General features: G+C 42.3%; 1 protein-coding gene across 1 annotated transcript; it reads right to left on the bottom strand.

Moving 5' to 3' along the window:
- Positions 1 to 2022: 2022 nt before the first annotated feature.
- NCL (nucleolin) lies at positions 2023 to 14382 on the bottom strand. Its single transcript, XM_080667352.1, has 14 exons — positions 14154 to 14382; positions 12852 to 12965; positions 11137 to 11623; positions 10556 to 10750; positions 10363 to 10449; positions 10027 to 10168; positions 9333 to 9457; positions 6930 to 7053; positions 5925 to 6082; positions 5296 to 5419; positions 4927 to 5060; positions 4271 to 4397; positions 2594 to 2817; positions 2023 to 2491 (listed from the first exon to the last, which is right to left on the bottom strand). Exons 1-14 carry the CDS (start codon positions 14169 to 14171, stop codon positions 2415 to 2417), a joined length of 2136 nt encoding a protein of 711 aa, XP_080523478.1. The 5' UTR covers positions 14172 to 14382; the 3' UTR covers positions 2023 to 2414.
- Positions 14383 to 14644: the final 262 nt, after the last annotated feature.

Below are 14644 nucleotides of genomic sequence, written 5' to 3' on the forward strand. Positions count from 1 at the left end.
TTTCTATCTCATCAATGTTTCTAGCTCTCTATCCCCTCTCCCTTCCTCTCTGTAAAAAATCAATAAAATATATTTTTTTAAAAAGAATTTGCTTGGGAGAAGGCCCTAGTCAATGTTCATGGGTCCCTGGAGGCCCACAAAGATCCCGCACAGGCCCTTGACAGTTTAGGAGGGATTAAGCACCATTAACAAAACCATTTTTGATATGTTCAGTTCTAACTCCACTCAGCCTTTTAAGAGTTGAAATTTAATGACATGCTTGGATTAACTGGAACTTTTAAAGTCTAGGAAAATACTGGCTCCCAGCTTGTTTTGGTTTCCCTATCAGAGGACAGACCTCCCTTGGCAGCACCACTTTCATTAGCACTTACCATCCCTCAAAAGCAAGACCTTTGTTTTGCTCTTAAGTCCTTAGTACTTGGAACAGGACTGGTAAGTGGCCACTGTGCAACATGGCTTAAGATTTCCACATCCCACTAGCAAAAAATGAGACAAAACTGCCCATTTACCTCTTTTAGGTTGGTTTCCCTGTAAATTTATTGAATTCTACCAGTATTGCATTTTTATTTCGTTTTTACTAGTCTGATTAGTCAACAGGTAGTTAAGTCCACCTGCTTTTAGAGATGGCCGATTTCAAAAATCTCAGCTGTGCCCTAGCTGGTTTGGCTCAGTGGATAGAACATCAGCTTGCGGACTGATATCCCAGGTTCAATTCCAATCAAGAGCACGTGCCCGGGTTTCAGGTTCAGTCCCCAGTAGGGGACATGCAGGAGGCAGCCAATCAATGGTTCTCTCATCATTGGTATTTTTCTCTCCCTCTCTAAAATCAATAAAAATAGATTTTTTTTAAAAATCTCAGCTGTCACCTGGGGCACTTTAAAAAATTTTTTCGCCAAAACCGGTTTGGCTCAGTGGATAGAGCGACGGCCTGCGGACTCAAGGGTCCCGGGTTCGATTCCGGTCAAGGGCATGTGCCTTGGTTGCGGGCACGTCCCCAGTGGGAGGTGTGCAGGAGGCAGCTGACCGATGTTTCTCTCTCATCAATGTTTCTAGCTCTCTATCCCTCTCCCTTCCTCTCTGTAAAAAATCAATAAAATATATTTAAAAAAAAATTTTTTTTCTTCTCTATTTCAGAGGGAGAGAACCATGAGAATCAGCCCTAACTGGTTTGGCTCAGTGGATAGAGCTTCGGCCTGCAGACTGCAAGGTCCAGGGTTTGATTCCGGTCAAGGGCATGTACCTCAGTTGCGGGCACATCCCCAGTGGGAAATGTGCAGGAGGCAGCTGATCGATGTTTCTCTCTATCCCTCTCCCTTCCTCTCCATAAAAAAATCAAATCATTTATCAGTTGTCTCCTGCATGCCCCCTACTAGAGATCAAACCTGCAACCCTGGCATGTGCCCAGACCAGGAACTGAACTGTGACATCTGGCTCATAGGTCAATATTCAACCATTGAGCCACATCAGCTGGGGTGGGGGCACCATCTCATCGGCCTTTAACTTCTAACAAAAGTGTGTGTGTGTGTGTGTGTATAACAGGGACAGGGAATGTTTAATAAATCAGTTAGAATGTCTGGTACTATGTCTGGGTACTACACATAGTACAAAACCAAAGGCCTTTCTTATAGTTCCACCTAAGGTTGCTGGTAGACAAAAAAATACCAGGCCCATCTATTGGATTGGTAGTTTCCTCCCCAGCCACACAGTCCCCATTGGTCCATCCATCCAGCATGAACTCTATTTGTTAGTCACTGACTATTCCAGAATCCATATTCTCAGTGTGTATCTAAGGCGGCCTAACTAAAGGGCTCCTGTTCCTCTTTCCGGAGCACTTGTTAGAACACACTGGACCCCCAAGAAGCCAGATGAAACTTCCATTTCACCAAACTTTTGGCTAGAGCATTTGAAACCTAAGCACCAAGCATTTCCATCAGGGAGTGGGGTGGATCTGAAGTGGGTTTACCATGCTCCACCTTCAGCAATATTCCAGGAGAAACACTCTAGGAAGTACAAGTCTGGCACCAGAGTTTAGGACTTTTAATTTGTCCCATAGCTGCTGAAGCAAAATTATGATAAAACATTCTGCTCTCCTTTATACCCCAACACACACAAAAAAAACTATTTGTAGGAAAAAAATGGTTTTGTACATGGGAAGAAACAATATAAATTCAAAACTTACAGATAAGGGTTAGCTCTACCACTCATCTCTTTAAAAAGTTTATACGAATATCCAGTCAAAACCAACAGGGTATCTCCTTTGAAATGTTATCTAAATGGATATCCAAGTAGACCACAGGACTGTATACTGTCTTGGAATGTCCTTAGAAGGCTCTGTCATTGATCAGGTAACAGAGTAAAAACACCAGAGTCCTTTCTTTTTCAAATGGAAGAGGGAAAGACGGGGATAGAAGAAACTATTCAAACTTTGTCTTCTTTCCTTGTGGCTTATGGTCTCCTCCTCCTCCTCTGCCTCCTCGGAAGCCTCCTCGGCCTGAAGGAAGGGAAGACATCATTAAAGAACAGGTGAAAACCTTCCAGGTCTCCCTCCCCCAGTGATAGTGACACCACTAATGCAGATCTCGATGCTCCTTACCTCCAAAACCTCCCCGGCCTCTGCCACCAAATCCACCTCGGCCACCTCTGCCGCCACCTCTGCCTCCAAAACCACCTCTGCCTCCACCACGACCCCCGAAGCCACCTTCACCCTTAGGCTTGGCCCAGTCCAAAGTAACTTTGTTTCCATCAATTTCACCATCTTCCATGGCCTCCTTAGCGGCTTTGGCATCTTCCTCACTGTTGAAGTCTACAAAACCAAACCTAAACCACCAAATGAAATTATCCATTATAAAGCAAAGATATATGGAATACAGTGGAACCTAGGTTCTCTAACTTAATTCATCCCAGAAGGCTCAAAAAGCAATTTGTTCAAAAATGGAAATCGTTTTTCCCACTAGAAATGTAAATTGAATCCATTCCAGACTACGGATTCCATTTTAACCTTTCTGATACATAGTACATGTCTAACACATTGTTTAATATATAAACAAACATTTCTCTTCTTACTTTTATGGAACCACCCCTACTAGCTTTATTTACTTAATATATATTTTTATTTTTAATTTTAGAGACAAAGGGAGAGGGGGAGAGAGAGAAACATCAATGATCAGCGAGGATGATCTGGGGATCAAGCCCACAAGCCAGGCATGTGCCCTGATCAGGAATCGAATCGTGACCTCCTGGTTCATAGGTCGATGCGACCTTAACTAGCCTTAAATCACTTTCAGCACACATTCCAGTGGAGCAGCATCTTCTTTCTCAGGAATCATGGCCTCAGCCTGCTGCTTTTCATTTATCCAAATCAACAAGTTTTTCTATCTCAATTTCCTGTGATCATTGTTTTGCGAACACTTTCACACAGCAACATCAGCACTCGTTTTAAAATTATGTTAATCATCCATTTCACCAGCGAAACACACAAAAATATTCACAGCACGATTTCCTGAGATGTTAACAACTAGAACAGTGGTTCTCAACCTTCCTAATGCCGCGACCTTTAATACAGTTCCTCACGTTGTGGTGACCCCCAACCATAAAATTATTTTCGTTGCTACTTCACAACTGTAATTTTGCTACTGTTATGAATCGTAATGTAAATACTTGATATGCAGGATGTCTTAGGTGACCCCTGTGAAAGGGTCGTTCAACCCCCAAAGGGGTCGCGACTCACAGGTTGAGAACCGTGGGTCGAGAACCGTAGTTACTAGAAGTTTAGAGGTAAACTGACTTACATTCTCTCCTGTTTGTAGCCTGAGAGATGCCTTTTGTCATGCTAATGTATCAGCATGAAAGGGTTATCAGGTCTAGAACTGCAGTTTTGTTATTAGAAAAAAATTATTTTCTGTGAACAAGTTTGTCAAGTACAGAACTGTTTGAGATGGTAGACATTTGAGAACTGAGGTTTGACTGTAAATGCCAAAGTTAACCCCTAGAAAGTAGCTTTGCTCAACTGAGGAATGACCAAAGTGGTAAGAGTAGCTCTGTCCAGAAAGTTGAAACTGGGTTTACTGACAGCCTAAATGCAAAAATGTCTCACAAAACAGCAGCATATACCTCTGAAGACAGGAGGCAAAATAATGCTAGCTCTGTGAATTGTCTCTTCTTCTCGTGCGAATCCATAAACTGCCACAGAGCGACAGAAAGGAGCTCAATGAGAAGACACATTGGATGAGAGGTCCCCACTCAGTGGACACTGTACCCTCCTGCACCTTACCCTTTGGAAGAGCCCGTCTCCCGGTCAGTGACTATCCTTGCCCGGACAGAGCCATCAAATGACTCCTTCAATGTCTCTTCCGTAGTCTCCTCAGACAGACCTTTGACAAATAGAGTTTTGGATGGCTCTGGGGAAGAACAAAAAATAACCGTTCATTCATAATGATGACATGGACTTATGTAATATTCAGAATGACTACTAGCCAAGAATGCTTGTCATATTGGAACCCTAAAGTGTCTCTATGAGAAAAAGAAGGTTATCTTAGCCAACTAATATTTAATGAAATGCAAAGGGCTTAAATCAACTGCTATCTCAAGTCTACCTTGACCACCAAAGCAGATCTTTTATAGAAAGCAGGAGAGCCAATCCAAACAAGTGAGACAGGTCTTAAGCAGGTAGCGACAACCACCACACAGGGCAGTAAACCATGGGCAGATTTGTTGCTCAGAGCTGACGTGGCTGGATCAGAACTTGACTATCTAGAGGAATTTTCTTGAATTTCATCAATTATTTCTCAGATAATCGGTCATCATATCCAGTGTCATTTACTCAGCAACAACAGAAAAAAAAGTTCACCTCTAGATCTGACCCAAGTTAAAGCATGGCACTGAGGGGAGTTATCCCCCAACCACAACACCATGGTAATTGTAACTTACGGCTTCTTGCATTAGGCGATCCTCTGGGTCCTTGCAATTCCAGCCTGATTGCTCTGCCCTCGATTTCTCTTTTATTACAGGAATTTAAAGCTTCTTTAGCATCTTCAAATGAAGCAAATTCTATAAATGCATACCTGAGGATGAATATTTAAAATAAGTTATCAAGCTCATGGCTCCTCTCAATCACATCTGATGCCATAAGCCTTCCCCCCCCCCACCCAAGCAAATAAATGAGGCTCTTTATTTTAAACTTATATATATAGCTAAAAACGATTCAGCTTCTAACAGACAGAGTTAGAGGATTATATCTACTATTCAAGACACTCTTACAGCCAATGACTGACAACATAAAAATACAAATTATTATACCCTTTAGATTTGCCATTTTGGTTCTGGGGCACTTTGATAAATGTTGCCTTTTCAAATACTTCCTGAAGAGTTTCTTCTGTTGCACTGTAGGAAAGGTTGCTTAAAACCAGAGTTTTTGATTCACCTACAAATAAAGAGATGCCAAATTAAGACTGTGAAACAGTGGTTTGCAACTTCAGCCACAGCTGTATCTTGTTAAGAATTTCTGTGCTTAGGAGAGTTAACATATGAATGTTGATGCAGATAGAATCCCATTCTAGTGTCTCAATATACTGAGTACCTATAATGCAGTTATGTCTGGCTTCCTTTCATTCCTGTTATTCAAAAGTGTAAGCTGACTACTGATCTATATCTTCCTAGAACAATATTCTAATTTTAAAATGTATATTAAGTAAAATTTTAAAAATGTACATTGTCATTTAAAATATAAAACAAAGAAGTTAAATTTGTCTGTTCTAATGAAAAATGATTTCATATAGCTCTCAATCAAGACACAGAATTACTATTACAAATAGAAGCGTAACTTGCTTAACTACATCTACACTTAGTCAACTTATATAAAGTTCAAAGATGCAAAGGATTTCGCTCCATCAATTCTGGAACCCTGTAGGAAGACTATAAATTCTTACCACTCCAAGTGCTGTTCTTTCCACCTCTATGGTCTTGATTTTGACCTTTCTCTCCAGTATAGTACAGAGAAATGGATCGGCCATCTATTTCTGTTCCTTGCTTTTCTTCCAAGGTTTTCTCTGCATCAGCTTCTGTCTTAAATTCAATATAAGCAATCCTGCAAAAGGGTGTTTTAAGAAAAGAATTTGCTTGATTTTTAAAACCATATTAATTTTAATTATATATATTTTTACTGATTTCAGAGAGAGAGAGGGAGAGATAGAAACATCAATGATGAGAAAGAATCTGATTGGCCACCTCCTATATGCCCCACACTGGGGATTGAGCCCGAAACCCAGCTGGCCTCAATCAAACCATGACTTCCTGGTTTGCCATGAAGGTTGGACAATCACATTAATTTTTAACACAAATGTTTTCATCTCAGCAATGACCTTACTTCAGCTGAGTACAACAAAAATGTCCAATTTTATACTAGTTGAAATGTTTGAGGTTTCTGCCATCTTCCATTTTTCAATTAAAACTTTCCTCCCACCCTGGCTGGTGTGGGTTACTGGTTAGTGTCAGACTCACTAACAAAGGCTCAGGGGCACAGCAGGAGGCAACCAGCCTATGTGTCTCTCTCATATCAATGATTCTCTCTTCCATTTTCTGAAAAAGAAATGGACAAAAATGTCCTCAGGTAAGTTTAGCAAAAAACTTTCCTCCCATTAAGTTTGCCAAGTATTCCTAGAAAATGTGTTCACAGTAAGCCCACCTCACTATAAAATAATTGCCATTCCTTACAAAGCATACACTATACATTTTGTAATCCTTTTTTCACATTAACTCGTCTTTTAAAATCACTATGAATTAAGTACATTATCTCGATTGTACGGATAGAAAATCAAGGCACAGGTTATAGATTTGCCCAAATCATACACATAGGAAGTTGGGTCGTTCCTTTTATCAATTAGAATCACATTGATTTATAAAATTCTTAACATTCCAATAGACAGAAAACATACCCTTTACTTTTTCCATCCTTGCTGACTAATCTGATTTCCATAGCATCTTCAAACACTTCTTTTAATTCGTCCTGAGTAACTTTATAAGGCAGATTTTTTGCCAAAAGTGTTCTTGCATCTCGATCTAGATTTAAAAAACACAAAATGAGTACGATGGATTAAAAGACCTTTCTCCTTACCTGCAAGATCAAATGACCAATAGAAAAGTTCTGTTTAGGAAATAATTTGGGGTCCTATAAATGTACAAGAAAGACACTAATAGTATGGCGATACAGCAGTAGCAAGACACAAGCTCCTGTCACACCCGACATCAAACTATATGCTGGATACTTAGAACTCAACCTAGTAGGTGCTTAGCAGTTAATCTTCTTTCAAAAATATATTTTCGCCTTAGTTCAGTGGTCAGCAAACTGCGGCTCTTTTGACTAATGAGTTTGCTGACCACTGGTAGACTAAATGTTACCGTGTAGTTGGAAGCTGTGAGGATTATGCAATTGTGGCATATTGTGTGCAAAGAGGTAAAGGGTAGTATATGACAGTGGTCGGCAAACTCATTAGTCAACAGAGTGGCAAACCGCGGCTCGCAAGCCGCTGTTTGCCAACCACTGCCCTAGATGGTTTGGCTCCGTGGATAGAGCATCAGCCTATGGACTGAAGGGTCCCAGATTTCATTCCAGTCAAGGACACAAGCCGGGTTGCAGGCTGGATCCCCAGTGGGGGGCTTGCAAAAGGCAGCCAATCCATGATTCTCTCTCATCATTGATGTCTCTCTCTCCCTTCCTCTCTAAAATCAAAATATATACATATTTTAAAATATATTCTTATTGATTTCACAGAGGAAGGCAGAGGGACAGATGGCAACATCAATGATGAAAGAATCATGGATTGGCTGCCTCCTGTACACCTGCCCCACACGGGGTATCAAACCGTGACCTCCTGGCTTAAAGGTCAATGCTCATGCACTGAGCCACACCGGTGGGCAGTCTTTAATTTAAAGTCATGTGCCGCCGAAACCGGTTTGGCTCAGTGGATAGAGCGTCGGCCTGCGGACTGAAGGGTCCCAGGTTCGATTCCGGTCAAGGGCATGTACCTTGGTTGCGGGCACATCCCCAGTGGGAGGTGTGCAGGAGGCAGCTTATCGATGTTTCTCTCTCATCGATGTTTCTAGCTCTCTATCCCTCTCCCTTCCTCTCTGTAAACTATCAATAAAATATATTTTAAAAAAAATAAAAAAAAATAAAAAAATAAAAAAATAAAGTCATGTGCCAAAACCGGTTTGGCTCAGTGGAGAGAGCGTCAGCCTGCGGACTGAAAGGTCCCAGGATCGATTCCGGTCAAGGGCATGTAACTTGGTTGCGGGCACATCCCCAGTGGGAGGTGTGCAGGAGGCAGCTGATAGATGTTTCTCTCTCATCGATGTTTCTATCTATCCCTCTTCCTTCCTCTCTGTAAAAAAATCAATAAAATATATTTTAAAAAATAAATAAATAAATAATAATAATAAAGTCATGAGCAGCCCTGGCCAGTGTAGCTCAATTGGCTGGGCAAAGGCACAAGCCTGGGTTGTGGGCTTAATCCCCAGTGGCCGACTGATGGATCTCTCTCTCTCCCCCTCCTCTCTCAAAATCAATTTAAACATCTTAAAAAAGTCATGAACACACATGAAACATGACAAAGTATATGAAGGATACAAAAAGAATAGTCAGGGATTTGATCTAATTCCAGTGAGGAACGATCTCCCCATATTAGGGTATGCCTGTACGTCTAAACAATTACATATTTTTTAAATACATTTTTATTGATTTCAGAGAGGGAGGTAGATTAGAAACATCAACGATGAGAATCATTGATCAGCTGCCTCTCCCACGCCCCACACTGGGGTTCAAGCCTGCAACCTGGGCATATATATGCCCCGACCAGGAATGGAACCCTGACCACCTGTTTCATAGGTCACCGCTCAATGACTGAGCCACAATGGCTAAGCTATATTTCTTTTGAAGATTTTTAAGATTTAGGAAAAGAGGCATCAATTGGCTGCCTCCTGCACACCCCCTACTCGGGGATCAAGCCTGCAACCTGGGCATGTGTACTGACTGGGAATTTGAACAGGCAACCTTTTGGTGCACGAGATGATGTTCACCAACTCAGAGCTAAACACCAGCCAGAGCTAAACAGTTATTTTTTCTAAGTTCATTATTACTTGCTGACTCAGGAATTTCTAGCACCAGCAAACACTGCCAGGCACTACTGTAAGCATTTAACATTCTAACTTATTTAATCCTCACAACACTGCAGGGAGGGGGGGAGGAAAAAGAGTAATTATTTAACCTGGCCAATTAGACTAGAAATATATCAACTAAGGAATTACCTATCAGTATCACAATTACCTAAAGCAGTACATACCTTTTTTACTGTCTTTTCCCTTTGGTTTTTCTAGTTTAATTTCATTGCCAAAGACTTTTAAACCAGTGAGTTCTAAGGCTTTTTCCAGGTCCTCAGCAGATTCAAAATCCACATAGCCAAACTTCCTTTAAGGTGATAAGGCAAAGGATAAAAATTACAGGTTTAAAAAAACCAAAAGCAAGAGCGCTATTAACATGTACACTAGACAAGCAGCTACACTAATGCAATGGGGCAAGCAATGATTAAGTTTAAAAGCAGCATACTCTATTAACAAAATTAAGACACTGAAAGCTCAGGATACAGACTGAGGTTTAAGTACCAAGACCTGATGCAGGTCCACCTCTGAGTTTATCTTTATTAACTACACTGCTCATAACAGCTAACAAAAGAACTTGTTAAACATCAAGGTAGGAGAATCCTGTCTGGTTATTTAGATCTAACAGTTTTACCTATTTTTAGAATAAAAGCTCATAGCTTATTAAAAATTATTTTGTGCTGTATCAAAAGTTAAGGGAGATTATGGAAACTTCAATTGGGGAAGGTCATACAATTTAATAATCTAAGTAACAGTTCATTAATGTCTAAACTTTGAAGACACATTCATGCTTAAGAGTAAAGTACTAATGTTCTAAAAAGGGAGGGAAAAAGCATTAGCAGACCCAGGAATACGGTGGCTTAACTTCCCCTTACCTACCTGGACACACCAATTCTGACATCCACAACAGCAAGATCGTTTTTAGCAAAAACATCACTGATACCCGTTTTTAATTCAGGAGCAGACTTGCTAAAGTTCAGGTTTCCAACAAAGAGATTGAAAGCTGTAGTTGGTTCTGTGGCTGTACAAAAAATTAACTCAAATTAATCTGATTTATAAAGTATGGGATGAATTTGATTTCCAGCGTAAATTTCTATACACAGCACATCAGCATACTGCAATGTTAACATCAGGTTTCAGTATTAAGTCCCTTTGTTGTTCATCACTTGTGCTATTAGGTGCAAATCCCTTCCCCTCTCCATTCTGACAAGTTACCTTCCACTTTCTGTTTCTTGGCCTCAGGAGCAGCTTTCTGTTTGGCCATTTCCTTCTTTCGTTTTCCAGGTGCTTCTTTGACAGGCTCTAGACAAGATTTCAAACAATCTGTGTTATCCATAAGTAGCCACACATTCACTACCTTCTTTAAATAAAACTCATACCAAACCACTTTAGAATCTAGCTCAATTACCTTCCTCCTCCTCTTCCTCATCATCCTCTTCCTCATCTTCATCATCTTCTTCATCATCTTCATCGTCCTCTTCCTCATCTTCATCGTCCTCTTCATCTTCATCCTCAGCTGTGCTCTTCGCCTTCACAGGAACAGCTTTTACGGGAGCTTTCTTGCCTTTGGCGGGTGCAATCTCCATAGGTTCTTCTTCAGAGTCTGAAAGAAAAGCTACCTAGTCAAAAACTCAAGAGAATTATCCCCAAACCAACATTAGTTCCAGATAAATCTAAAGGGAAAAAATATGTAATACAGTACTGTGCTTAGTAGTTATAGCAAGAATTAACAGATTACTTGGAAACAAAACCCTGTATTATGAAAACTACTCATAGAATGTGCTGTGTTAAACATTTTATCAGAGGCAGGCAATCATTCATGGCTACCACACTAGTACACAACCAGCACAGAGAATCCCAGGGAGGATTTTTATCTAACACCCATGGAGTCATGGAAGGAGTGTTTGCATGTTGCCCACCCATCCCACAATCTCACCCCTAATGTACCTTGCAAACAAGACCCCAAGGACTACCAGAAGAATGCCTTACCATCTTCATCATCATCCTCATCCTCATCATCCTCCTCATCTTCGTCATCATCCTCATCATCTGATGCAGGAGCAGCAGCAGTAGCTTTCATCACTGCTGGCTGAAATTCATCCTCATCTTCATCCTCATCCTCCTCATCGTCATCATCCTCCTCTTCACTGTCATCATCATCATCCTCATCACTATCTTCCTTCTTGGCATTCTTGCCATTCTTTGCTCCCTTGACTGGGGTGGCTGCTCCCTTCTTACCAGGCGTTGCTACCAATGCTTTGCCTGGTGTGCCTCCCTTCTTACCAGGTGTGGCTAATGCTTTGGCTGGTGTAACTGCTGCCTTTTTGCCAGGGGTTGGCACAGCCACTGCCTTTTTGCCAGGGGTGACAACTGCTTTCTTGCCTGGTGTGGCAACTGCAATCTTTTTTGTTGGGGAAACCATCACCTTCTTTCCTGGAGTTGTAGCCTTCTTGCCTTTTTTCTGAGGAATGATAACCTGGAAATTAAATAAAAATAAACATGAGTCTATTTTCAAACTCAAAGAGCACTGGTTCCACATAAATGAGTGCTAAATTCTGGCACTACCTCTGGTTCAAGACCACATGCATTAGATATATACTAGCATGCTGAACTATAGCATCATGTTACATGTCCTTCTCTGTACCTATGAAATCACAGTCCTCATTTTCAGGTAAAATATCCAATCATAATGAACCTGTAACAGTTCAAACACCTCTAGACCCAGACTTGTGATTTTCTGTACCTCATCCTCTAGCAATTGCTTCAGCTTTGGCGAAGCTCTTCACCTCGCCAAAAAGTACCCAAAATGCAGTCTGAAAATAGACTGTGTGGATCTCATCGGCTACTGTGTGGCCCGAGCAAAGATTTTTTAAAGCCTCAACTTTTTTTCTCTTCTGACTATGATAACCAATGTTACATGTTGTTTTAAGGATTATGAATTAATTCCTGTAACTAAAACATCTAACTGTTAAGTGTTATTAAATCATTTGGGGAGGTGGTATAAAGTTTACTGAAAGCTCAGTCTTAGGACCAGAGATAAAATGAGTATCAAATAGGCTGGACAATCCTTGCAAAATTAATACAAAGAGTGAGCAGTTAGCTTGATAAAAACATTATCTACATTCAAGTCACACTCAAAGCTACTTTTTATTAACACCAGTTATGTGTTAAAATAAAACTTGTAGTTGTTTTTACAGTAAGCAACAGTAGCCAGGAGTACCAGAGTATCATTATCAGCACAAAGGGAGGTGGCGTTCCTCACTCCACAACATTATAAAATGTGACTAGTATTACAAAACTCATACAAAAACAAAACAAACGAACAAAAAAAAAAAACCAGGGACCTGCTTGGCAGCTAGGAAAGGAATCTGGTAAGGCTAACCTCAGACCTGAATATAATGCTCAGCACTGCCACACACAAGACAGCTAAGTGTCCAGGCTGTTTCCTCCCCTAGCATGTGGGGCTAGTATGTTGAAATTGGAAAAATGATTTAATACATCATCACACTAAGCCCTGTAGAGGGCACATGAGGAAGAGGCTCCAGATCTTTTCTCTCAAGCTCATCCAAATACTTACTTACCCTTATGGTATTTTTGACACTCAACCATTGGCACATATGAAGGAATACAATCTTACCTTTGCCAGTATTTTCAGACATAAAACGTGACTGTATAGGACTCTGCATTAAATTATACATAATTACCTCTTCTCCACTGCTTTCATCTTCTTCATCTGACATTTCCTCATCTTCACTATCTTCTTCTACCTCCTTTGGAGGAGGAGCCATTTTCTTGGAGTCACCTTGATTTTTACCAGCCTAAAACAGACATGATTATTAGCACATTACACCTCCCACATTTCAGGCCACTACCATTTTGCTCACATTCCTCATAGTACAATGGTCATCTCCCTTTCTCAGAACCCACTTTTCATTCTGTTAAATATTACAAATAACATAAACCAACTTTAGGTAAAAAGACAATTTCCAAGAAATCATCTCCCTCTTCCCGTTTCCTTAAGCACATTCGCTTTAAAATTTATACTTCCAAAATCTACTCTTCTATCAGGCACAATTTCTTAATACTCACTAGCCTACAATGGGACCATTTTAATGGCCAATAACTCAAAATCCCACCTGGGGAAAACTACCTTAAAAAACCCTTTGATGATGGCAATGTGGGGGTGGTCCTTATATATGGTGACAGGAGATTTGACTGCGTAGTGAACACATGGTTTAATGCACAGATCTTGTAACATAGAAACCAACACCTGAAACCTGTATGTTCACGTTGACCAATGTCACCCCAATAGTTTAAGGAAAAAAAGCCTTCAGTAAATTCTGACACCTTATCCCACTACTCCTCTGAAATTAAATTAGGGCAACATTAAAGAAAAATCACGTCTTAAGCTAAGTTTAAGACCATTGGTCTTATAATTTTCCTTTCCCAGGGAAACCCCGCCCCAGGGCCACGTGGGGCCATCTGCACCATGTGCGCGCAGCCAGGCACTGAAAGCACGCGGCGGGGCCTCCTTCCGGGGCCCACCTCATATTTAACATCCTATAGGGCGCGGGCCTCCAAACGAAGAAATCCCGCCACTCCCCACCTCACGGAACGGTCCCCTCCGGAGATGCCAGGACCCACGCGGCACGGCCCACGTGGCGGGCCGCCCGCCGAGGCACGTGCGTCAGGAGGCGGTGTCGCGCTCTCACCGATCCCAGGAGTTTGGCCTCATCCCTCTACCGAGGGGCAGCGCCCCCTCGGGACTACGCTCAGTCGTGAAGTCTTTCCACGCCGAATCAGCAACACCTGCCGAAGCTCTCCACCTCGCCAAAAAGTACCCAAAAAACGCGAGACCTCCGCACTAATCACGCGAGACTTCCCGCAGCATGGCGCCCTCGAATGCGCCTGGGACAGCGCGCAGGCCCTCCTCCTCGCGGAGCCGCGCGCGCGCTCCTCAGAAAATAGGCCTCGGCGTCCGTGATTGCGCGAGGAAGGCCTCTTACCTTTGCGAGCTTCACCATGACGGCGGCTTATGACGGCGGAGTGTGTGGCGGGTGAGTGGCGCAGATGTGCCCAAAGGAATCAAACGGCGTCGATGGCGGCCGCTGGAACTGAAGAACCGGAGCGCGTACGTCTCGCTACCAGCTAGAGCTCGAGACTGAGGCGAAAGACTGAGCCTGCCCAGTAATCCCCTCTGGAAAGGCGACGACTGTGCCCTCGTGACTCCACTTCAACCAACCAGAGTTGGCGCTCATCCCACAAGCCAATCGTGAATCTCTATCGAGGACGTCGCGGGGCGGAGCCTCGGCAGGAGTGGGCGGGCCAAGGCCGCCGGAGGAAAGGGTGGAGATTCCGTTTCGGCGGCCTGAGGGGGAGGTTCGCTTTGTGCAAGGCCGACGTTGATTGGGTCGTGGGCGCGCGGTTACTGAAGTGCCCCTCCGGAGCCTGCGCCTTGGGACGGACATTTTTTGGCGCCGCGTGTGCCGATTTCGGG

The sequence above is a fragment of the Plecotus auritus genome (genome assembly GCF_963455305.1).
Source record: "Plecotus auritus genome assembly, chromosome: 5".
Classification (NCBI taxonomy): Eukaryota; Metazoa; Chordata; class Mammalia; order Chiroptera; family Vespertilionidae; genus Plecotus; species Plecotus auritus.

Excerpts from the sequence above, each read along its gene's own strand:
- NCL (XM_080667352.1), bottom strand. Across the intron at positions 10,450-10,555 it reads TGAGGAAGAGGAGGAGGAAG|AGCCTGTCAAAGAAGCACCT; the intron begins GTAATTGAGCTA and ends AATCTTGTCTAG. Across the intron at positions 2,818-4,270 it reads GAGACGGGCTCTTCCAAAGG|GTTTGGTTTTGTAGACTTCA; the intron begins GTAAGGTGCAGG and ends TTGGTGGTTTAG.